The 26,927-nt window shown below is 33.6% G+C and overlaps 1 protein-coding gene across 1 annotated transcript; it reads right to left on the bottom strand.

Annotated features, from left to right (window-relative positions):
- Positions 1-422: 422 nt before the first annotated feature.
- LOC149731851 (dnaJ homolog subfamily C member 13-like) lies at positions 423-26,871 on the bottom strand. Its single transcript, XM_089885084.1, has 54 exons — positions 26,580-26,871; positions 26,095-26,170; positions 25,809-25,958; positions 25,593-25,691; positions 25,286-25,375; positions 24,975-25,025; positions 24,550-24,756; positions 24,203-24,298; positions 23,501-23,659; positions 22,412-22,563; positions 22,084-22,178; positions 21,785-21,890; positions 21,201-21,300; positions 20,653-20,760; positions 20,264-20,419; positions 19,485-19,592; positions 18,838-18,984; positions 18,616-18,711; positions 18,500-18,553; positions 18,110-18,270; positions 17,939-17,984; positions 17,593-17,700; positions 17,086-17,186; positions 16,510-16,669; positions 15,969-16,031; positions 15,197-15,406; positions 14,844-15,046; positions 14,344-14,428; positions 13,999-14,098; positions 13,374-13,477; positions 12,991-13,142; positions 12,441-12,642; positions 11,884-11,999; positions 11,592-11,670; positions 11,025-11,160; positions 10,453-10,637; positions 9,846-10,037; positions 9,253-9,432; positions 8,789-8,947; positions 8,314-8,427; positions 7,783-7,899; positions 7,373-7,426; positions 7,023-7,104; positions 6,357-6,448; positions 5,951-6,128; positions 5,520-5,632; positions 4,823-4,992; positions 4,291-4,387; positions 3,890-4,012; positions 3,396-3,575; positions 3,026-3,169; positions 2,308-2,448; positions 1,600-1,699; positions 423-1,288 (listed from the first exon to the last, which is right to left on the bottom strand). Exons 1-54 carry the CDS (start codon positions 26,648-26,650, stop codon positions 1,200-1,202), a joined length of 6,657 nt encoding a protein of 2,218 aa, XP_089741210.1. The 5' UTR covers positions 26,651-26,871; the 3' UTR covers positions 423-1,199.
- Positions 26,872-26,927: the final 56 nt, after the last annotated feature.

Genomic DNA, 26,927 nt, shown 5'->3' with positions numbered 1-26,927 from the left:
CGTAAAAGGTCTCACACGCATTTTTCTGTCCGACCGAACCGTTAACATCGGTTGCTACAATCCTTCACCGACTAATTGTGTACAACAAACCGCCTAACTACATCTGTCAACAAAACTTCAACTTGTGGTTGTTGTGAAAAATTACCGAAAAACGCAAACCTCACAGAAATCATATACAATAATGTTTGCCTTTGCGTGCTATTATAGAAACAGTAACAGCCACCTTACACAGTAGAAAAGTAAACACTTGACATTACGCTGCTTGCTATTCGCGTTGTCCACTGAACAAATCTACCCAACAAACAAAATCTAGTTTTGATTACAAGTGTCAACAATGTTAGCTTAACCTGCCAGAAACGATATGTTTTGTTAGATACTAGGATGTTCAAATTCAAGGTAAAATTACAAAAATAACAGATTTGTACAATGAATAAAACAATTTTATTTGTATGCGATCGCAAAATATTATAAGATAAATGAAATCACACATTTAGGCCTCGTTAGTGCGGGAAAATAAATACACGTCTAATATTATGGAATTGACAGATTAGGGTAGAAAAGGCGAAGGAATTTGAACTCGCAGTTTCAAGAACGGCACTTGCTGATAATGGAAACAGGTATTGAGCAAAGTAAATTTCTCGACAATTTTTCACTTAGACACGGTTACAATTTCACAACAAACAGATTGCACAAACGGAACATAAAAATTGAGAAAAATGTAAAAACGACCAAATTGGACCACGGTGAGCAAGGCATGTCACATTGCTACTTTCCAATTACTATAAGTCATGATGCATTTCGAAACGGAGATATTACTTGGGATCATGCATAGAGTGGTGTATGGTAACAATATGCTTTTAAATCATACGAGTAATTGTTGCTTGAAGTTGTACAAGAAATCTGCCAAAAATATGAAAATGTTGGGTTTTAATGAACTTCCTAAACAGTTGGCACTATAGTTCATTGAAGGATCGTTTTTTTAAATTGATAAATATTAAGTCTCAATAATGGTTAATGTGACACGACATTCGGACAGGCGTTAAAGTCAAACAAAGTGAGTTCAATCATTTATAAATTATTAAACAACCATCTGAAATTTGGCGCTCGTATCGCGAATGATTGGTTGATTTAAAAATAACGGAGCAACAATAATAGATCCCACTTTAACACGAGACCCCCCTATATAAATGTGGGGTCTTTTAGGGGGTAACATCATCAACAGAAGGGGGTGATTGGGGCATTGAACGAGTTGGGGCAGCAGTAAGGTAGCCAGCCACTGCGGGTCCGCCTGAAACAAAAGCAATTAGTTTTACCGTTTATGAAAAAGTAAAAAAATATCCTTTATGCTACAAACACAGATGCTAAATAAATGGATATTTGTATGCATAAATAAATAACAGTTTTTAAACCACAGCAGAATTACAGGTTTAAAATAAGAGTGTCATAGCTGAGAAAAAATGTCATTTTAGACAGTTATTATAACACAGGTCCCATATTTTATACACCTCTTTTGCAGCTTTACGGGTTACCACATATGTAAATCAAACAGTTCTAAATAGTTCTATTCACCGGATACTTGATTTATGAAGTGAGACTTACCAGTTAGATAGCCGGCCACTGAAGTGTTGGATATGAAGAGATCATGCATTTGATCTTTGTATGCTGCCCATGTCCTGGATTTGTTTAATTCTTCTTGAATCTGGGAATAATTCGATTAAGTTTGTAAGCAGAAACATTTGACTTTATTCTACGTGGGTGAGGTCCTGGTCAAGAAACTAGGATTTAGGTTAGATTTGGCACAAATCAGTGATTTTATCATTTGCAATTTACAGTACAGCAAAAATGTGTTTATTTAATATGTTTAATATGTTAAATATAAGCTTAGAAAAAAGAGATTTGTAAAATGTTATTTAAAATAGCAGCTGTTGAAACACCTGCTTCCTACACAAGCAAGCCAATTTATTTTTAAAAAGTCACTTAAATTAGATGGGAAAATTATGGGAAATGTATAATCAATTCATTTAATATTAACATGTGATGTGCAGTACAGGACCAATGCAGTCAGAAAACCAGTTCGTACTTACATTAAATGAAAATATAAATTTCATATTTTAAAAACTATGCAATTTTTAATTTTTGGTAAAATTGGGGAGCTCCTGAAATAAAATCTAAAGAACCTGAAATTATGCACAAGCAGCCTTGGTGTTGGGGTAATGGGCCAAATCGAGCTTAAATCCCAAACCTTAAACCTTAACCACATCTTTATCAAAGACCTCACCCACATAAATAAGTTTGTACATTACACACCTGTTCACCATACTCTAAGCTATGTGTCATTGCTTTCAAAGACTTCACGATCTGAGCTTTGGTTGAAGACATTCCAGTGTTTTGTAAAGCTGTGTCATCTAATAGTTGTAATAGGTAAGCCACAAGCCCTGATTGCACAACCTGATGGGAAAAATATGGGAAATGTGAAAAATATTGTGTTGGGACTTTGTTTAAAACAAAGAGCAAAGAACATTTTGGAACAGATTGATTGTAGGGGTTTAGTTTTTGGATTTCAAGGAATTGAGTGTAACTGCCCAAACGACCGATAACACGCAAACAAAGTCGAGGCCAATTACATTGAAGTGGACTGATTGATTGTAGGGGGTTCAGTTTTTGAATTTGAAGGAATAAATGTAACTTTTCTTATCCTTGTGTGGCAAGGCAACGACAGTCGTTATAACACAGGTGTTCCGTTTCATACACCTCGTGCCTGCTTACAAGTTACTATGTATGTAACCTTGAAAGTAAAGAATACTTTTGTTATAATTTGTAATTAACAATTTAAACAACCCAAAAACAACCGATGGTTTGGAGCAACTGTTGTTAAGCGTCCTGTACAAGGATACGTACGCCCACAATGGTAACAGCGACGATTCAGGAACCCGTAAACTCTGATCTCTAGTAGCAGGCACGCAAACCACTTTGCTGTGGCACAACGATACACAATGCTATACATAATATATACACGACAAATTACCTGGGCCATAAGTTTGGGGCTGATATTTTTACTGAACATTCGATGCAGAGCCTCGCATGCAAGACCAACTTTGTCAGGTCTCGCCTTCATTCCAACTATCAGAGGTTTCATGCAATCTGTCTCCGCAAAACCTTGCACACATGTCTGTGAAAAAATATAGATATAATCATACACAACGCCATGTTTGTGTAAAAAACATAGATACACTAAACATAAATACTCTGTCTGCGTAAAAAATGTTGATACACTTATACATAAATGCTCCATCTCTGTAAAACACTTAAATACTCTTAAACATAAATGTTCGTCAACATAATTTAACCAGTGTTTCGCAATGAAAAGCTTATCATACTTGACCTAATTCTCTCACCTCATTATCGGACAAAACGTGCACCACTGAAATGCACGCGTTGGGAATTGCGTCGTTCTTATTCGCCATTTGTTTGAATACAGTTGGGAGATGGCCAAGCGATGGAATATGCTCAGCTAGTGTCGGTTGCATGGCAAACAAGCAACAAACAGCTTGAGTAACAGTTTCAAGTGTCTCACCCTGTTAGAAATAGTGTTAGTGACAGTGTTACATAATATAACTTAATTTTTTATGTTTTCAAAAACATTATTAAAGATCAAATGAATTAAAACAGCGAAGAAAAAGAGAAGAAAATCAACAACAAAATGAAAGTTGTTAAAACAATGCTAGAGGTAAAAAATAAACTATAAATGTGACACTAACTTAAAATTGATAAGCACAGCATATTGTTATTCGTTTGTACCCAAGACAAACGGTAATTCTGATTATTCAAGACAAATATATATTACGCAATTTCCGCATTCACATATGCTTCAAGAATATGAAACACTCACGTGAAGTTTTGTTGATGAAATAATCTTCGTGAAAGAATTCATGATCTCAACAGTAAACTCACGAGGTTTACGAAGAACCCAACCTGGTTGGGATATGAACAAACGCAGGTACACACCCCCAACCTAGAGAAAAGAAATAAATTACCATAAAATAACACCTGATATCCATTTAACAACACAACATTGACTGTATGTGCAAACGAAGGCAAGGAATACTAATTTAGCTCAAAATAAAGAATAATTTAGGTTAGACTAAAAAAATCAATTAATCTTAAAAAGTAAATTAAAATATAAGGGCATACAAAAACAATTATGCCTAGAATACAAAATAAACTATTTTAGTGTAAAATAAGCATGAGGTGAAGTTCCGAACTTATCATATCCACACACCACCACCATACCTCTAATTCATCGGCATCCACACCTTGGTACACAGGCACAAAGTTACTCGGGAGATGCCACGGGGTGTTTGGTTTCACCAACTGTTCCTTGTATAGACTGTGGAAAAAATTCAAAAAATTGTAATTTTTTATTTTTTATAAGCAAGTTATAGGTTCGTGCATAGTTAAATTGCTGTATCAAACGAAAAAGGAAAACAAAATTAAATCGTGTACCGGTCAATATGATTAGTGCCCAATTCCCTAAACTACCAAATGTTACATTTTTTTGCAGTTTAAATTAAAACCAGTACCTCTATTCTGTTTTTAATTCTATTTTGTATGGGTGCTTCAACGGCTTATGTAATATGACTTCAGTTGAAATAAGCCCATTACAGCGACAGTAAGAACTTTAGAAGTAGTTAGTAACTACTACTAGTTACATATCATTGTATTCTATATGGGTGAAGTCCTTAAAAACTTAAATTTATACCAAATTTGCTTCATTACCCCATCCTATGCTGCTCTGAGTACATATGAAACACCTATCACTCACTCTGCTGTTATTTGCTTCACAGAACCACAGACACTTTCACGAGACTGATCGTTCCAAATAAGCTCTGGGTTTTCATGATTTCCCTCGAACATATGAACTGATGCTTCAGGGGAACTCTGCATCGCATCCACAAAGATAACAGGAAGAAACTTGCTGAGATGGATGCGGATCTATGGGAGGTACAAGGGAACAAAGATGTTGAAATATATTTATACAAACAGAAAACTTGAGTGGAGTTTGAAGTTCATGAAAAACTGAATAAACATTCAATGTGAGTTGAACTTTTTGTAAGTGTGGTATTAAAACACAGAGTGTGGTATTAAAACACTGTAATACTACAATTAGTTAAATTTCAGTTTGTGTGAAACTGTGAATAAAAGATATTTCTATGCAGAACCTTGCAATTTCTGGATTTGTTGAAAGTAAATTATGGCTTAAATACAATTGGGATATTAGTTAAAAAGTGTTTACTAAACAACTAAATTTAACTATGACATATTCAGTAAATCTGGCGCTTATGTAATACATTCATTATAAGACGATTCTATATCAAATATTCCATGAAAAAGTGGAAAAACATTTCAAGTTTATGAAACATTATAAAACACACTTTGGTAGCAAGATATACATTCAGATAGACAGCATAGCAACATGTGGCGCATATTGGTTAATGGGAACATTAGAAACTTGAGGTTACCTTGGGCCCAGTTAGTTTATCTGCTGTGAGTTTTGAAAATAGTTCAGCCGTTTGTTGACGCAACGCTGGGTTGGTGGAGTTGCAGAATACGTTCAATAAATACAACACAGCTCCTGTATTACGGGAAGTAATGTTAAATTTAATTAGAAAAACAATTCAAAATGAATTACCACAAAATTCCTTTTTCAATTATTTTACTTAAAATTAAGTCCAACGAATTGTATGATAAAATATGCGTATTTCCCTAAATGATCTTATCAGTCTTTTATTCAAAAAGAATCCAGTACAAGTATTGTACTAACTATTGAAAAAGGTATTGCACATGTAAAATTATGCAGACTAGGTAATTATTGGTTCTTTAAGAAAATAAAAATGAATATTAAAATACCAAAAAAAAAGATAATCAAAAAAAGATATTAATATTCCATTACCTTGCTGTAGAAGTTCTTTAACGACTTTGGTGTTGGAAGATAGAGCATGAAAAATGTTGAGTACGTTCGTTGCGCCATTACTACTGAGACCACGCAGTGTTAGAAGGAGAAGAGTACAAACCCTGCAGTCAGCTATGTTTTCTACACACATCTTGTTGTTCGTGACCACTGTTAGTAGCTGGGCAAGAAAGGAGGTTTAGGTATTCGGTATTTTTGTGCGGAATATAAGGATTTTCAGGTCAGTTTCAATACATATATTGCAATTAATCGTTCATTGCTGAATAGCACACTAAACATTGGAAATACACTGCGTTTTTTACACCAAATGTGCCCTTAGAAAAATTTTCAGAATATGTCCTTTATATTGGCCAAGATGCTCAAAACATAAAAATAAAGCTTCGTTTACCTCCAATGCCATTAGTTGAACATCAGCTTTATATTTACTGTTGAGTAAACTGAATAAAAGTTGGAAGTGTCCGATGCATTCAACCTCATTGCCTGCGAGGTATGAAGGAGTTAGGTTGATATAATAAAAGTTGATTTAATTCTCTATATGAGTGGGGCTTTGAAGACCTAGGATTTGAACCAGATTTGGGCAATCACCCCAGTACCCTTGTGCGAGTGGAAATGAAGTCTCTTACAAACAGTTGAAACAATAAAAACCAACCTCTGATGTCATGCCGAATTGCAGTCTAGATACAATTGGGTTTTATGAACCAACACAGCCAATAATAAAATTTGTCAATTAAAATCAATTGTTACTGCAATAATTTCAAACATGATAGAATGAATATGATTTGTCACCTTAAGGTAAGGTACTGTAGCAACACAGCCCCCCAAAATTTTGCAATTAAAATCAATTGTTACGGCAAAAATTTTGAAAAGGACAGAATGAATGTGATTTGTCATCTTGTATGAATGATGGCACATGCATTGGAACCATTGCTACAGTACCTTACCCATGGAATTAAGATTTAAATACCATCATAGGCAAAAATAAAATTTTGCAATCGAAACCAATTGCAATTAATCTCTGATATATATATATATAGCTTTGAGTTGTATGTATTACCTGGGTTGTTCTTTATAACATTGGATAAAGCTTGCAAGGCATAACTACAGTACGTCAAGTTCTCCTCACTTAATGTTGGTAACTGGAGAAAAATATTCGATTTTCATACAGAAATGTTAAGTAGAAAGAGTCCGCTAGTTGGCAGTTTATAAATCTATACGAATACGGAACCAGCTGAGTAGAAAACAATTTGATTTTCAAGCAAACCACGTTTTAACCAAACAAAGGTATTTTACCTTAGACATTTTAGGGAAGAAACTCAAAGTATCTGATTTTCAAACAGAAATTATACATAAACAGTTATATAGTTATATTATATGTATATATTAATATAAACAAAGTCATATTACCTCAGATATTTTAAGAAGATATTCAAGCAGTTTTTGGCAGAAGATCTTTGGTTCCTGGAAGACAAAATTTGTTAAATTTAAACAAAAACCTGCTGCTCACTAGTGGACAAAGTTTAATATATAAAACACTGGCATAAATCTATAGATTTATTTTACCCAAAATTGTTAACTGCCATACAGTTATACCCTGACAAAGCCTACGGTATAAGGCAAATTAAACGATGTTATAGTACTATTTTGTTAACCCCAAAATGATATATTTTTTTCAAATTTTAGAATTTCTTAGCAATACAACAATATTAACAAGTAATTTGTTTGTATTTTTAATACACATACACCAATTATGTGCATGCCACAAAATTAATAATAGGCCTATACAAAAAAATATTTTAATTTTTTAATCCACATACTTCAATAGCAAAAGTTGGTTGTTCGTTGTATATTCGAACAAATATATCGCCAACAATGAGTTCCTTCTGGTGAAGAGAGAAGACAAAATCTGCTCCGTACGAGGGATCACAATTTCCCTGCATTATAATGATAATAAATAACTATTTGTAAATATTTCAGAAATTGATTTGTAATATCTTGCATGGAACCTATTAATCATGGAAGTTTCACTTATTTTCATAATATTTCTAAACAGTCGTAATCAAAATTTGAGGTACAAAAATACCACATTTTAAATTTTTATACTTCAAAAATGGGTTTGTTATATTTTACACCTTACACGCAACAAATGATTTATTTAGTTTTCCCATTCTTATCTGTACAGTTATTTTTCTACTTCTGCTACCAGTCATACCGTAAATAATCTTTGAAGGGCTCATCTGCCAAGACTTTCTAAGAAGTCTTACCGTATAGCAGACGTAGGAAATACACTACATTTTTCATACCAGATGAGTCGTTAAAAAGTTTGTTTATAAACTATAGTTACTTACAGTCCGAACAGTGTCTTGTTGTTGCTGTTCAAGATATTCAACCAACTCAAACCTGGTACCATTATCCCACATTAAGTATGGATTCTCAGTGTTGCTGTTAAGTACTTTCAATACCTATACATGAAATATAATGCTCAGTTATCTATTTTTATTTGTAGCAGAAAATGGACACTTTAGTCTGGAGTTAGTTCACTATCTTATATAAAATTAAATGAAAAAAATAGCCTAAATTTTTTTTTTTAGTCAACATAAAATGAACAAAAAGAGCCCAAAATATATTTTTTTAAACCTGAACTTTCACCCTAAATGTCTTGTAACAAAGAGGTTGATTTTAGTTAAAAACTAAACAATTGTAAATTATATTCTTACACTAATATTCAAAAGACTAACAATACTTTTATTTTTTACCACTATGTACAACAGATTTCTCTTACAGCAGTTAAGAATTCAGAATAACCATACAAATAAATTTCACCTCCGAATATTTTGCTTGCCCAATAAGTTTGGTGAGATAAGGCGTGATTAGTGAACACAGGGATTTATGAAGCAATGGATTGACGGGTTCTTGTGTAAGGTAACCACCCAAACAAGCAAGGGCATGAATGCTCAGCCTTGCCAACCTATTTGCAACTTCCTGTAGACGAAAATATTTTGGAAAATCCTGCTATTTTTTTAGATTTTTAAAGTAATAAATGAAGTTTAAAAAAGTCCAATAATTTGAAATATATACATACAACATATATATATATATATATATATATATATATATATATATATAATTTTTGATGGAATTTAACAATTTTTGTATATTTTTAGGAGTACATAAACATACTAAGTCAAGAACAATTATGATACTGTATGATATTACACATTTTTTTTCTCTATTTCAAGTTTAATATCCAGAACAGAACATCAGATCCAATTATTTGCTTGCTTTACCTGTTGATTGGTATTCTCACTCTTAGTAACTCCTCCTTCCTCCAGTGTAAAGTCATAGTTGAACAAATACAACAACAGATGCCATAACACTCCACACTTGAATAGTTGGGTTTGTAGAGCCATGTCCATAGCAAAAGCACTCACACATTCTGTAGCAACGCTGCATAGTCTTGGTAGGGTCTGAAAAACAAACATAAGGTATTGAAAATAATATTCAGTTAAAAAAATACATAAAAAATATATAAAATGTTTGTTTACATTGGAAAAATATTGAACCTATGTTAAACAAACATAGAGTAGTAAAAAAATACTAGTTTTAAAAAAAAAAATTGAAATAAAAAATTGTTTAATACCCTGAAAAAAAAGGAATTGTTTTATACCCTGAAAACTTTACATATACAACTAAATAACTTCTTAAAAAGCCACTTCTACAGTTTATAAAAGTTCAGTGTGAAGCAAATCTTGCCGAAAATGACTACAATCAATTGCGAGTCAAATACAAATAAAGCTATTAGATTCCAATTTGTTTTTCCAAAACCAATATTTACCAAAATACATACAATTCATGTAGCATACAATTTACTCTCAACTACCTTGTAATACAGGATTCTGCAAACGTCCTTTACTATGTTCGAACATGCCATAAATTTTTCCCTGCACTCCTCAAACTGTGCAGCCACCGCATAACAGCGACACACATGCATGCAAACTTTAACTGCTACATCATCTTGGGTGGAAGAGAATGAGAGCATGGATACACAACGTGCAAAGGCAGCTTGAAGGATCTGATAAAAAAAAATAGTTTATATAAATTTTTTTGGTGTTTTTAAAGAAAAAAAAATTTTTTTTGATGAAAAACGTACCTTTTTAAAGTCATAGGTAAAGCTTTATTTGATATAAAAGATATATGTAGGTTATTGAAACTTGACAGTTGGAACAGTTTAGTTGGTTTATATATAGTGATGCAAAAAACGACAACTTTCTTTTACTTGGGCAAGTAGTCAAGGACACATACGCACATAATAATAGCAGCACCAACCTTTAAACTCAGATCATCTGAAGTCTGTTCGACTGACAATTTAAACAAACCATTAATAACCACTAGGTTGGAGAAATGAGGACACATACTCTCATAATGACAACAGCACCAAATTCAACATCATTACATAATAAGTAAACCAACCAATATAAACCACAAACCTCAATTCCATTTTCTCTCCTCAGTTCTTCAGCATTTAATGCAGAGCAGTTGACGGTATGGAAAGCCAGTTCGGTTGCTTCAGGTAACAAGGGTTCTGCTTTACTGAATAAATCTACATCCCCAGTTTCCATGGTGATGGTTTTAATAAGGGCAGGGTAGCCAGCGTATTTGTATGGCGCGAGCTCTGAAAGCAAAGAGAAATGTGTATATTTATGTGTATGTAATTGTACTTAACTAAAAAACCCCCAGTTATATATATATAGTAACTCTTAAGCGGGCACGACATGAATAAATTAGGTATATTCATCATTATCATACCATTTTTATAAAACCATTTTCGTTTATTACAATATTGCAAACGAGACTTATAGAAAATATTGGCACCAGTAATTTATGTTCAGGATATATATATTGCTTGCTATCTTTATGTTTTTAAAAGTTTGCAATCCTAGAAATTTCATAGTACAGCCATATTACAAATATTACCAGTGCTTCCAAACAAAAATTTATACTTTGTGTTTGCACAAACAAAAATAGGAAACACTGTAAAAATATTCCACCCCATTCTAACCTTCCTTGAATCTCCTGAACAATATGCTTTGTGTTTTGAGAATAAGTAGCAAATTTTGCGGATCAGGACCATCAACTACTCTCTTCTTCTTTGTGCAGAGGAACTCATAAGCTTTGTTCACTGCTTCAAATATATCCTGAAATTGAAGAAATTGGTCATGCTTTATGTAACAGGAAATTTAATAGTACATGGTTGTGTTGTTTAAAATGTAATTGGATTTGGGATAAAAGTTGGACATAAGAATATATTTTCCTGCTTAGGTAAGGTAGGTTTAAACTTAGAATCCAAGATTCATCAGAAAACTGCTAAGAAAAGGTTGTTTACATAGGGTAATATTACTTATTAAAAACAGTATTTTATATTACGAATTTGTATTGAGAATAAATGGTTTTGGATACCTGTATTGCTAAAATAAAACCAAATATTTTTGCCGGTAAAATTACATTGAAAATCAATTTCTGTTTATAAAACTGTAATAAAAACTGTTTATAAAACTACATTCAAAGCCCAAAGATCAGTTTCTGCTGATAAAAATATAAAAACTTTTCGAAACCAAGTTAAACTTACCCTGCCCTCTGGGTTCTTGTCAGGATGATATTTCTGTGCCATTCTAAAGTAAGCCTTTCGTATCTGGCTTTCATTAAACCTGGGAATATGAGTTGTAAGTGCTGTGTTAATTGATCAACGTTAACTAAAATATATTCCTATGTATAAAACAGAGCACCAGTGTTATAACAACTGTCATAACTCTGCCACGTGGAGAAAAATAAGTTACATTTATTCATTCATATTTCTGATAACAACTTAATGGGCAATACCACACATATTTATTGAGAATATATTAAAACACAAAACTTACGGAGCTTTATCCTTAGGCAGACGTAGTGTATCATATGCTTCATCATACGACATATTTGGCCCCTTTTTCTCGACTTCTTTCTTCCAAGCTCCCAACACATCTTTCAGGAATGAGACCTATGTGTGGTGTTAAATGTAAATCATGAGAAAAAAAAATTAAACTATAAAAAGATTATTTCTTTAAACATAAGAGATTTTACCAAGTATCATATTTACATGAAACATGGGCAGACCATATTTGAAAAACCATAAGAGTAGCCAACTCTGGCCTAAATCCTGGGTGTGCCTTTATTCGGGACTTTGAGCAAATAAAACAGAAATCCCTCTGTATTGCACAAAGCTTAATAAAAAATGTTAGTTCCTCTATTTCCCCGAATTCTAACACAGAAATCAATAAATCTACAATGACACTTTACAAAATATCTTCCAAAAATATAAAACAACTTAACTAGAAAATATCCCCCCCCCCAAAAAAAAAACATGACTGAATCTTAATGAACAATATGTTTAACCCACCAAAAATTATGAAAACCATCTAAAAAATCTCAAAAATCTTACCGGATTTTTAATTTCCCAGTCTGGGAATCTAGTCTCATTGCATAGGTGACGCAGGTAATAAATATTACAAAATAATTCTTCTTCTAGCTGAGGGAAGCTGATGGCAGGAATAGGTACGTACTGATAGATGGCTCTCACATTGCTCATTAAACGTGGAGAGAAGTCGGCAATATGAGCTGCTATCTTCTCTATCATGTATCTCCTATAAAAAGGTAATGGGTGACGTTATGTTTCGGTTCAATTGGCTTTTTACTTTACTTCATGTAGGTCGAGCCCCGTTTTTTTTGCAATTAAGGTAGCTTTTATGCTAGATTTAGCTTATTACTCAAAGTTTTAGGGCAGATTTTGTCTCTAATCCCAAGTCTTAGAGACATTTTTTGCCATTTTTCCATTTTAGGTTAAGTTGCCAATCTTATGGTTGGTCAGAAAACCTGGGATCTTCGCCGGACCAGTAAACACTGTCACTGATACATTATAAGTATATACTGTTTTTCACATAACCAGTGTATACCGGTTCCTACGCAACGAAAAGCCCATTAAACCGTCTTACCTCATCTCACTGTTCCAGATCGCCTCAGGAGTATCGAACTCTCCCAAGAAAATCTCGGAAAACTTCTCCGCTCCATAGTTTTCAAGGTAATGGATCATCGCCTCCGGGAAGAGCGCTCCCAGGATGCTGCGTGCGAGCATCTCACTAGAGGACTGAAAGGAAAGAAGATTATGATGAGCTAGGAGGTGAATTTGTTGAAAAAATATAAAAAAGGGAAATTAAAACTTCGCAGAAAAATGGAAAAAATATTGATTTTAAAAAAAGTAGTACTGACTGTAGGTGTTATCATATAACATATACATACTGCATGTATCATGGATTCATAATACAATCAAACAACCTACTTCCTGCGTGTATTAGTATACAATACAACATACACCTACCTCTTCTGTAGCTCTTGTTGCTTGCTTAAGATGAAGATATTGAAGAAATTTTCCAACAGGAAGAACATTTGAACCCGTGTACATTAAGATGAAGAAGAAAACGCCTGAAAATGTATTGAGTTTAATTTAAATAATGATAACCAATTTAATTTATTTTACTTTTTAAATTTATATATTCTACATCCTGTATTAAAAAAATGCTTGTGAAAAAACATATGTAAAATTCTTATAAAAAAATATCTTTAGGCACTAATGTTGAATGCTCATGTGTACAAAAATCACTTACAATTACATACGTAGTAACTTATAAGCGAGCACAAGGTGTATGAAACAGAACACCTGTGTTATAACGACTTTTGTTGCCCCGCCATGCGAGGATAAACAAGCCACATACCTGGTAACTTGTAACAAGTTGTAAGAGGGCAGAAGGTGTATAAAACAGAACACCTGTGTTATAACGACTTTTGTTGCCCCGCCATGCGAGGATAAACAAGCCACATACCTGGTAACTTTTAACAAGTTGTAGGCGGGCACAAGGTGTATAAATAACTGTCATTCATTCATGCAATCGTTTACTGGATACCAAACACATATTCAAAATAAACTTTCGATTAAATTTTCTCACCTGATAAATAAATGCGAGAGAGTGAAGGATTGTCCATCATCACATCAAGCAGTAGAATGGCAACCTTTTCCACCAAGATTGGATCAAATGTAAGAAGCAACTGGAAATACATTACGATGAATATCTGATCTATTATGTGCAGGCAGTGCCAAAAGTAAGGCCCTAATTAGGCATAATGACATATTACCTTGAAAAACCTTTTTACGAAAATGTACAGCTACTAGTAATTGTATCAACTGTTTTAAATAATGTATATTTAACAATTCCAATAGTTTCTATATGACAGAAAATTAAAAATGATATATATCTAATATTTATATTGACATCAAATAAATAACTATGCACCTGTATGCAATGTGGAAGACAAGTTGTCTCACTAAGCAACCTTTTAACTCTTGGTAGAGGTCGTATAACAGCATTGTTCATGTCCCTGCATGGAACACAAATAATGGGGTCACACATATAGAACACAAATAATGGGGTCACACATTAAGTTGAAAATCATTCAAAGATTTTTACTCTAAACCTGGTACAGTCAAGTTTTAATGTAAACATGCACCCATAGGTGCCAATTTGTAAATGCATTTTTGCATATATTAATACTAGGACAAAACAAATACAAAGGTTATTAGATTTTAGCTTGTATGTTGTATGTATATTGGCAATTTTAAATTGCTAGTCTTCTTATGAAACAGAAACACATGACAAATTTTATAGATTCTACACTGCTTGAAATCATCTTAATCACATTCTAATATAAACATTCTAATATAAAAAAAAACATGCAATACATTTTTTTCTACTAAAAAAAACAAAATACCAAGTATATATAAGCACCCTCTCACCTGCTTGGGTAATACTCGCATATCCTGATCAGAATGTTAAGTATTGTAATAGAGAGGTCAGTACCATTCATCACAGCCTGCCCACTAGCCATAAGGATCCATTTAAGTTGTGGGATTGAATGAACGTGTCTCCATCCATCCATACCTTGTGCCCAGCATCTGCTCTTCGCCGTCAAAGTCCCGTCTTCCCAGAAATCTTTCATCTGTGGAAAAGTCGCTTTGTGTATTAGTTGTGTTTTTAGTTAACAGTCAAAAATATAAACATGACAGCCAATATGCATGATACAATTTGTATTTTTTGATTTTCAGCAAATAAAAAAGGGCCTTCATGTTGGAAAGCACAAAGTATTTACCTCGTTGAAGCTGTAAGGGCCGAGTCTTTCCTTCTCCTTGTTCCCAAAATACCATTCCTTTTCCCCAGCACCCGACATCATCTCAGCTGTGGCCTCGATCACGTTGCGCTGTGTGGGCACATGTGCGCGCGTCGTGTGCAAGTGGGCCATGCTGAGAAGGTCAACAAGAATCCGGACTCCGTTTGCATCCAGAACCTCTTTTACGTTCCTCTGAGAAGATAGAGGAAAACTTATATCAAATATCATAACATATGGTTTAAGACAAGATAGCATACACTTTATTTTTCTATTTGAGATTAATTAAAACAGCAAAGAGAAAGGAATTAGCAGCACTAAATGAACATGAATATTAGGACAGCAATGACAATATATAGACCTATTCTGTGTTTATGAATAAATTGTTCTTGTTCGTTAAGACAACCATAAAGCCTAGTGTCCGAAAGTTAAGATTCATTTACAGTTATGATGAGGGCTTGGTTGTTGATAGTTACATAGAAATATATCAACATTTTAATCACTTCAACAAACGAAAATGCCATTTAAGAATTAGATCTGTTTAGTATTTACAACCGTGATATATACTTGGGTGGGGGAGATGGGACACCTTTTTATTCTGTTTTTCACATTTTGGTAGTAAACAAGAAACATTCAAAGAATTATAAACCGTATCCTCACGACTCCAATGGACCGTCGTTAATTGTTTAAAACACGATCAGAGTATTTGGATATTAAGTCTAAAGGTGTCCCATCTTCCCCAAAGTAAGTTACCAACCTTATGCTTTATCAGTTTCTCAACGAACAAAATTATTCGATCTCGTTCCAATCTGTCTGAACACTGATGAAAGAAATGGTTGTGGATTAATAAATATATGAAATAAAACAATTTTGAAAATAATAATTATATATTAATATTTTGTATTATATTGTATGTGGGATGTCCTATCACATGGCATATTATGGGACCTAAGATTTAGCCAGAGTTAGGGATACACATTACAGAATAATTAGGTATTCTAGAATACTTTATATCAAATCTAGAATTTCGATCTTTTGTATTTATAGGAAAAAAAAAGACTCATACAACTTTCTTTGTGTTGCTTGAGTGATTTGTGTTAATATATAAGACAAGTATGTGTGCCATTACTGTATATGTTAGTTATTAACACAGAAATCTTATTACATTAATTATAAATATCTTATAAAATAACTTGCACATATTCTCAGTGTAAAACTATCCTGTTCAAAAAAGTGTAAAACTGTTCTGTTCTGATTAAAAAAATCACCAATAGCTGATTATTACAGCAAGCATTTACCCTTTCCAGCATCCCAACAATGTACTTGGTGTCATTGAAAGCCCCAATGTCCTCCCAACACTTCCCATACACAATAGCCATGGCTTGCAAACACATGCATTTCATGGCAGTCTTGGGGGTAAGTAGGAACCGATGGTAAAGATCATTAAAGAACTCATATCTAAGGTGTGTTAAGCAAAGTTAGGAGTGTGTGCTGTCTTCTGTTGAACAACTCAAGTATAACTAAACATATGCAGTTAAATAAGTCGGTGAAACTAGTGTCCAAATTAGTAAAAAAGATCCAACTTCCTCTTGCTGGATGGCAGACGAAACATTGGAAAATCTTCAAGCATTTTTTAGCCAGATTAAACGTTTTTTTCATACTGCATGAGCCTTTGAAAGATTATTTACATTGTGCCTGGTGGTAGAAGTAACAAAATAAGTGACTACTGCTGTGTCACTTCATACAACATTTCATACCCAACGTACTGGTTACATAAATGATATAAGGGAATTACACTACCTTATACCAAACGAAAGATTAATTACATTATGCCTGGTAGCAAAAGTAACAGAACAATATAAACATTAACTTACGATCGCTTGATCGCTAACTCCTCTTCAAACTCTTCCTCTAAGAGCAAACGAAGATAATAATCTCCAATCTTTATTTCATCAGCAAGACATTCGTATTGGACCTGAGGTGTGGGGTATAAACAACTATAACTTACAGTTTATTCCATATAAGTAAAGTTAAACCTGCTAAAAATAAAAGGGAAACTCAGTATATTAAAATGATAAAGTAAAAAAAGAGTTAAAACACTATTTATTGGGTACAAAAGTTAATTAAAATTCAATAAATATAAAAATGTCCAATTTATCAAGTATCGGATTAAATTTTATATAAATTGACCACATAAAAAATAGTTTTTTTTATTAATTTTCTATGTAAAAAATCTTGTTTATAATGACTATCTTGAAATGACTAGCAACAAAAAAAGAAATAAATTGACTTCGACTTATTTTTTTATCTGTTTTAGCTTTTTACACTTATTTTTTTGCTATAACAGAATGAATGATGGTAAACGTCTAAAAGCTTAATACCTCAAATTCATGATGATTCCATGCAATTTCGGTTGTCCTACCAAGTTCCTGGTCGATATGAAATGCTCTCATCTCGTTTTCTAAAGCTGTTTTCAATTCTTCACGAGTCTGTAGAATTATATTGTATTACTGTTGCGCAGAGTGATTTTAAAACTATACTTTGTGTTATGGTAAATTGGTTAAAAAATAACTGCGCATCACTACGTAATGTAAGATAAAAACCTCTTTAAAGCAATAACAAAATTACTTAAACAATTGAAATCAATAATAGGGTAAAAAAGGTTCCTTTTTAACAATACTTAAATATAATTATTTACATAGTTTTCAAACCTTAAACTGATCATACCTTGTGGTTCCAAATGAGATTTGGCTTGGCGTGGTCAATCGTAAAACTAAAACAAAAGAAATGCTTTGGTTACATCATAACTAATCAAGTTAAAGTTCACACCAGAAGAAAACAAGTTATTGCTTCAATATATTCAAATTAAGAATAATTTTTATGCACGTCAACTCTTACTTATAGTAAAACAAGGGCCAGTTGGCCTCTGTTTTAATTCTCTGTCTTCGTTTTCGTAAAACAATAGGTTTTTGTTGATTCTGGTTTTGTTTTTCAATTCCAATCGTGTCTCTCCAGTGAGTTAGCAAAACATTGGCTTGTTTGCTGACAAGTCGCTCAATCTGAAACACAGGTGTTTGTGAAATATTGAAATAATTAGTTGTATAATATTGGTGCATTCTGTTCCATATGACTGAGGATAACATGCCATGCTAGACTGAGGCCCTATGGTAAGCCAAGGGAAATGGGATAAGGGAAAAAGGCCATTTTAATGGAAATGTAAGCGCACCGTTGAAAATTTTTAATCCATAATAGTGCAGAAAAAAATATATATCATGGTTTTGCTCCTACCTGTTTAAGTTGTCGGTCAAGTTGCCTCCATTGCGAATTCTGCTTTGTCTGATCCTAAAGTTAACAACAACAAATTTTGACTTCCATTTTTACCTATCTGTTTGCATGCAACTTACGATTGCTGACTTAAGGTTATCACGCATATGAAGCAAGTCTTGTTCACTTTGTGGAACCTCATCATCTGAATCAAGGTAAGCTAGCAAACCTGCAGGCTGTGAACATAAAAGTGTGGTTGAGATTCACGCCAGAGTAGGCCCATTACCACAACATTGTAGGCAGATGAAAAAATGCAAAACTGGTCACTGCCAAAGAAGTTATAAAATTATTCAAACACCAACCAGAATTCTTTTGAGTAACCCCATAGCTGGCGGATGGCCCGTCACCCATAAGCCGAGTAGATGACGACTTAGTTGGCGGTTTATGAGGAGACGAGTGTCGGCTGACATCGTGAACATTGCAGTGTGAAGATGGCGCGGTAATGCCCCCTGTGTTGGTGGGTAGTGTTACAATGGGGGGTTCGGTTTTGGTAAAAATTACGTAAACGAAAACTACAGTTTCAAGGATCTGCTGCTACGAAAATGTAACAGATTTTTCAGTTTTTGTAGTTTTTTGTGGCACCAGATCCTTACTGGATTTTTTTCACAGAATCTCTATATGAACTAGATTCGATTCACGGAATGTATAACAGCTACTACAGCTGCAAGTTGTGTTTTGTGTGTTAATAAAGTTAATTCTGTGTTTTAATACCGCACTTACCAAACTCGAAAAAATGATAAGACTATGATAAAAACTGTTATGGGGTAATACAGATGATAAGTATGAAATATAATAATATAAAAACAAAACTTTTAAAAAATTTAAAAATTATAACACAATTTTTACTTTATAAATTATAAAACAATAAAACAATTTACTAAAGCAATCAACTGCATGTAGAACATGATAAAAACATTTCAATGAAGCAATTAACTGCACGTCCACGTACCTCAGCAAGGGCGAGTTCCTGCATGTGAGCTGCAGTTTCTGAATCTCCTTCCTCAATAATTGCTTTCATGACCAACCCAGCCCCTTTAACTATCGCCATTGATGGATGCTGTGGTGGTGGAATTAGTTTAAAAGGTTTATTGATGATGTTTATTTTTACTTTCTATTCTATGTGGGCGAGGTTTTGGGGTAATGGGTCAATTTTTGCCTAAACTCTAGAACCCAGGCGTGCCATGCCGTGTGACTTCAAATTGAATCTAGTAAATGGGTTTAAATAGGATGCATTTAAAGAGGTTTGTTGATGATATTCTTTTTTCTATTCTATATGGGTTAGGTTTTGGGGTAATGGGTCAATTTTTGCCTAAATTCTAGAACCCATGCGGGCCATGCCGCTTCAATATGGGTCAGTTCTACAGCATCGCATACCATTAGACTTAAGATTTACGCCAAAGTTGCCGAGGTCCCTGACTACCAGACTGAGGGCAATGTTTGTTAACTTTCTAAAGCCACATACAACTCAGAGTCGGTATCAGCATTTGACCTGGTAATTAGGTTACGATACATGCGCCCAACTACTGAGTTGCAGTGCCAGACATATTGCTATTAAACTATAACTCCTGTTTTACATGTACCTGTACATAGCATATTTTTTGTATGAAAACTGTCAAAAAAATGTAAGTGTCTTTTTAGGAAATTAATAATATGTTATGTATTTTATGCTGTGGTTTGATGTAGAAACCCATAACACATTTTCTATGGTCTATTATAATTTATAAATACCTGAAATAACTTGAACAGACAGCGCCCCATGTCAGCCACCAACTGCAGCAATTGGTCAAAGCATTTTCCTTCAGTAGTTTCACTATGTGGTGCACATAATGAAAAGGTGAGGAAATCCAACATTGCACTTATCACCAATGCTCCCCTGCCTTTGAACTGAATAACAAAGAAATGTTTTTATAATTTACAACAAAAAATGTAAAGAGCAAAAATTGTTTTGAAATTTTATAAATGTTAACTACGTCCTATGTAAACTTGTTTAGATAACTGCAAAGCAGTAAAAAATTCAACTACATATTAAAAATTATAAACCACTATCTTAGTCTAAAGCCCCATTGAAAATTATAACAAGTTAAAAGCAGTTTATGGTAAGTAAAAATAGAACTGACCACTCTTTCTTCAAACTGCTTAAGTAAAGCTTCCAGAAACTTCTTGGATGAGAGCAATGATGCTTTGTTCAGTTGTTCTTGCCGAAGATCGTATTTATCGTGCATAGGCTGGGAGTGCAATTACAGTAAATTTTTTTTAATCAAAATGCAAAAAAAACAGAACAGACATAATTTTAAAAAAGTTTGAATCACTGGCGTAACATTAGGGGGTTTTGGACCTCCTAACTTACAAGGGTAACATCATATGTTTTAGACTTTTAGCGCCGTGTTTTAGGCTGAAAACAGCTTTTATTCTGCAGTTAGGTATTTATACAAACACTGGAGCCAAAGTGCACGGTACTTAAAACTTAATCAGTGAGGGTGTCGAATGTTTTACAACTATGAGCGTACCTGCAATTTAGCAAAGTCTGCCAAGATTTTGTACGAAATTTTAAAAATATTTCGCCTAATGCGTAAACTGTAGTGATCAAAACCCAGGTGAAAAAATTCTTAATTTAAATTCCAAATATTAAATATGTTGCCCTTAAATAGGAGATAAATGAACTTACACTCAGCAATGTAGACAAAGTATCGATAGCAGCGTGTGTCACACCATCACTGTTCCTCTGCAAAGCTTTAATCACTTTCATCCCAAGGCTCTCCCTGAACCTAAACATTTAAACAAATTGTACATTGGTACATGGAATATCATATTCTAGTACTTCTGCTACCAGGCATAATGTAAATAATCTATCAACGGCTCATCTGGTATAAGAAATATAGTGTGTTTTCGAACGTCCGCCATGGCAATACAGTGTGGCACGCCATGGGACCTGGGATAAAGACAGAGTTTGCCCATTACCTAAATACCCAGAGATTTAGTCCAGGGTTGGCACATTGCCCCAACACCCATAAATTTAGGCCAGAGTTGGCCCATTCCATTACCCCAACACCCATAGATTTAGGTAGAGTTGTCCTATTACCCCAGCACCCAGAGATTCAGGTAGAGTTGGCCCATTGCCCCAACATCCATAAACTTAGGCCGAGTTGACATATTACCCCAACACCCAGAGATTCAGGTAGAGTCAACCCATTACCATAACACACATACATTTCGGCCGAGTTGACATATTACCTTATATTAAGATATTACCTTGGAAGTTGTGTGAAAGCACAGAAACCAGCTTTGGAAGCCACCAGTCTACGCAGAGCGTGAAACTGTGCTTCCAACTCTTGGTCAGATATTTTATCCTGATCACCTAGTGAGAGAAATGAAAAAAATATACTTTTGAAAAATATCAAAGTAAAGATATAGGCCTATAGTATAAAGTGCTACGAATTACGTTATAGACAAAATAAAAGTCAAACGAGTTGAATTCAGTGAAAAATATAGTTTCATAAATGAAACCATCCAGCTTTTGTTAAAATGTAAACTAACTTTTCACGGCTTACCCTCTTTTTCCAGCAGGGCGTTTATTGCACTGTTAATCATCTTTTCTTTGTTTTCAGAAAAGAATCCATCCTGTTTAACTGCCCATAGTAAACCCCTGTTGAGCAGATTAAATAAATTAACATCACGTGGTCAAATTTAAACTGATCAACTGATTATGAATGCATTAAGTAAGCTCTAACTTTAATAAACAGTAACAACTTAAAATTAAGACTTTCTGTCTACTAGAAGATTTTGCCTATGAAAAACTTCAAACGCTCAATAACCCAAAAAATACATTTTAAAACCCAAAAATATGACTTTAAATAAAACCAAATGCCAATATGTGACCTGTATTGCACGCAGTTGTTAAATCTGAACACAGCATCAGTAAAGTTTCCAGTTGGATGTTGAGAAAGGAACTTAAGGTGCATGCTCTCCACATCCTCGTCTAAATAAACTCTCTGGGGTCCCAACCTTTGACCCAAGTTAGTTGGGGTCATCTGTTGAAAAAATACAAATCGTAAAATATAAAAAATATACACCACAAAAATATGTATAAAAAGACAGAGGAAGATATAGGCAAACAATTGTTCTTAACGAGTAAGTTATCTAAAATGGACTGTTTTTACTACCGGGGCACTATGGTTTAAACTTGTAATGTTTATTAAATACATAGTAGCATTTAAATTGTTTAACTGCAGGTGTAACTATGACTAGCAATCAAAACACCAATCATTTAGTATTTAGGATATATATATAGATAGATAGATGGATAATTATTTGGTAGATTTTTATTGTAAAATACAAATTCAAAATGTTTTTGTAATCTCATTGTATAAAAACTTTCAAAAATGTGTCTGAAACGTGAAAATAGCCGGGTATTTATTTGGCAGCCATTTGATATGCTTTGGTTGCATACAGACGTATATATGGATCAGCAACCAACAATAAACATTGGGTTAATGAACAACTGTGCTGGGTAAATCAGAATGTTTTCACTGTGCAGTAGGCAACTGAACATGTACAAATGGAAGTGTATTACAATCATTTTATTCAAAAAAATTTAAGAAACAACTTTCGAAACGCGGGGTAATAATTAGGTTATTACCAAAGTATAAATATGTAAAATGTTGCAAACAATTAAAATGCTAAATGTTCATTTTCTGTTGTTTTACGAAATGAAAGTAAATAAGGCTTGTGTAGCCACAACAGTGATGTATTCATACAAACTATGTGTTTTTTAGATGGAGTCCTGAAAACAAAAGTCGGAACAGAAAACGGGAACTTATCGGGGCGCTGGAGCCAAAACAAGAATAAGGAACTTCACAAGGGTGGTGGGGTAATGGGCGAAACCTGGCCTAAATTTTCAGCCCTCAGAGACCTCACATACATAAAATAGAAATACTATATAGTCTATATAATATTTGACAATCTAACCTTAATACAGACATCCCTGTTACCACTGGCACGCACACCATCAAGTAAAGTAGCAAGCAATGAATCCCTGTCAGTAGAAGCATAATGCCGACTTTGTCCGTTACGATATTCGATAGTGAATCTCTGTGGGTCATGCATGCTTCGAACGAGTGAAAAGATCTATCATTGTGGAATAATTTAAGTTTCCAACATATTTAGTAAGATAAGACAATGAGAGTATAAAATACTTGAACAAATTTCATAATAAAACAATAAAAGTCCACAACATAAACCACTGGGATAAAAAGAAAAGAAAATACCTCAATAAATTACATGATAAAAAAACAATTACTATAAAATAAAACCTTTGAAATTGCATTATTTGCACTAGTTATAGACATAGTTACATAGCAACACATAGTTATATTTACAAACACTAAAAATACAACAGTGACACAGTGTAGCTATTCAACCTGGATATGCATTACACCAGATATTAGTAATGTTTGTACTATTATACCCCGCACCAATTATACATATGCTCTGTGCAACATGCTACACAAAATACCGGTACAATATAGACGGCTACATGTTAGTAATACTTATTACTATTACACAAATACCAAAATACCTGTATATTTTATATACCAATAAACATTATTACCAATGCATTATATTACATAGGCCTACCATATTACTTGTACATTACACAACATAGGCTACCTCAGATAAGGGGTGCAAAGTCGGAATACAATAAGTGCCAGGATCTCTCTCCAATATACAAGTCTCACTTAAGCATAAAGTTCTCCTGACTGGCTCCTGCAACAACAACACAAATGTAATAAATCCTACACGATAAACTACCAAAAAATTTAAATCAGCAAAAACTTAAGAAATAATCTGAAAATATTCACAACAGACATTGAGACATACTAACGTTTTACTCATTTTTTTGTTACAACTGCCATATTGCAAAATAGTAATTTTTTCTGCTTATTTGGTATTTGGTATATAATATGAAAAATACACTACTTGAATAAATAATCCGAATAAATAATCCAATATCTTACCATTGCACGATTTGTGATCTTTTGCACAGGGAACTCCGCCAACGAAGTAATATGTTCATCCTCACTATATTTACCCAGTCGGTAGTTTACAAACTGATCAAACGTGATTGGCTCCTTCCTCTTCTTTAGAACAATCCCTACATTCCTTGCAGCCGCATCCACACAAGCTCGGATCAAATCATCCGCTTGTTGACACGCAAATAAATGCTGTCGAAAGAGAATTATTTACAATACTGAACACATAGCATGGATATTAACGTTTCACTTTATTATGTCCAACCTGGGGTGGCAAGGTAGACATACCTCACTTATTTATCACACCCACAGTCGGTATAACATGGGTGGAATTCTTTGCCTTGCATTAATCAGTAAGCAATGGTTTGTTTGAGGTATACCTATATATAGTTAGGAGTTGGCACACTTACCATTCTTCCAAAGCTGTAAATAACTGCTATGCCACCTGGGTATCCAGAAACCTAAAACATTTCATGATTAATAAACCATAACAACTGTAATGAATATACGTGTAATGTAGAAATATAATTGTGTTTTCGCAAATAGAAAAGTAGAAAAGTCACCAAAGCGAACAATAAAAATAATATCGCTTTTACAATGGTTAACAATTAACAGTTGATTCTGTTGAATCATAGAACCAAACAAGAACGAATATGTAATCTGAGCTAAACAGTAGACATTATGTACAATATAAAAAATAAAAGTTATTGTTGTTGCTCACCTCGGTAAAACCTTCAATGCTTTTATAATCATACGAAGATAAAATGGCTTTGGTTGAAGCTTCTATTTGATGCAAGCCACCAGCCCCAACCTGTTAATTGACAAAAGTCAGTTACCTTATGCAATGCCACGGCATAGGCATATTTTTTAACAAATCTGGGGTGACATAGTTAAAATTGTTGGCTCAAAAACTATTGTTGGCTAAAAACAAGACAGAAATAAACTAGGTTTCTGGCACTACCTTTAAAATATTAGTTATTTATGATCACATCATACCATATGTATGTGTTTGAGATGGAGTATCTTACCTCAAGCACAACAGGTAGCCTGGTGTCTGTCCAGTGATGTTTCATTGCATTAAACCTTTGTACTTTATGGTAAGTCTCGGAGAAATGGTTGCAGTAGCGCTGAAAATAAACACAGCCTAAAACATATCCTATATAATACATACATACAATAAAAAATCTAAACTCGTTGATCTAATTGCTTATTTTAACTAATGACTTTTCATTAAGTATTCTTACCAGAGCTTCTGTTATAACATCTTCTCTATAGTCGCTTGAAAATCGCATCGTTTCATGCTTTTTTCCGGTCTTTCTGAGTGATATGATGAATTCATTGTTGTTTTTCGATTTGGTATCGGCAAGTATTCCAGCAAAGTCGCTGTATGACCACTGTAAAAATATTTTCATAAATACATGAATTATTATTATTGTATGTCAAAAACATTGCTGGAAAAAGAGCTTTTTTATGTTGATTTTGTTAGTTTGTGTTAAATAAACAATTTAGGTTATTCCTATTGATTCTTACTTGGTTTGTAATTTCTAATGAGTTTGGATTGTACGTCGTAATACCTTTCGTTCCAACGGCAAACAAACGTTTGTATCTGAAAATAGCATGGTAACATGTCTTATTAGTATTATCTTGTATGGTTACTATGTATTACAAAAGAAGATAGGCCTATGCTACCTATAATGCTTTATGGTGCTATGCCAGCCAAATAGGCTGTAACTACATTTAATACACACTCATGTTTTAGACAAAAAGTTAACCAGTACATCAGCATTACAAAGCGTGAAGGTTTATCAATATATTTTTATTGAACCCAAACATGAAGGTTAACACAACATTACCCCAATACCAGCATGTCACTGTTTTTCTCATTCACTGCATATAAAATAACTGGCATTCACACAGCAAAGGGGAAGCAAAATTAATATTAATGACATGCAAAATATAAACAAGGTTTATGTAATGTAACTGTTTGAAACAAATGAAACCAAAGTTTTTCTTACTTTCCCCTCCACGAGTGCTTTGTTGTGTAATAACAAGCAACGTCCACATTATCAGCGATTATTTGAGACATGGAGAAGTACAAATGCTATTACAGCTAACTGATAACATGTACGATTGTAATTCAATGGTCCGAACAGGGCAGGGTACATACAATGATACAAATTAACCTATTGACGTTTTTGCTTTCTGTGAATCACAAAAATTGTAAGCTGAAATAAATATAGGTTGTCCTTTGTTTCTGACTAATATATAGGAATAACAAATCTCCATGCCAAAGTCTACTTTCACTGAGATACATTATTATGTAATTGCGATATATAAACTCCCTTACGGGTGTGTGTAAACAT

Source organism: Ciona robusta, chromosome 9, assembly GCF_009617815.1.
Source record: "Ciona robusta chromosome 9, ASM961781v2".
In the NCBI taxonomy this organism is placed as follows: domain Eukaryota; kingdom Metazoa; phylum Chordata; class Ascidiacea; order Phlebobranchia; family Cionidae; genus Ciona; species Ciona robusta.
Note: the sequence above shows the minus strand (reverse complement) of the source record. Positions and strands in the feature narration are given on the sequence as shown.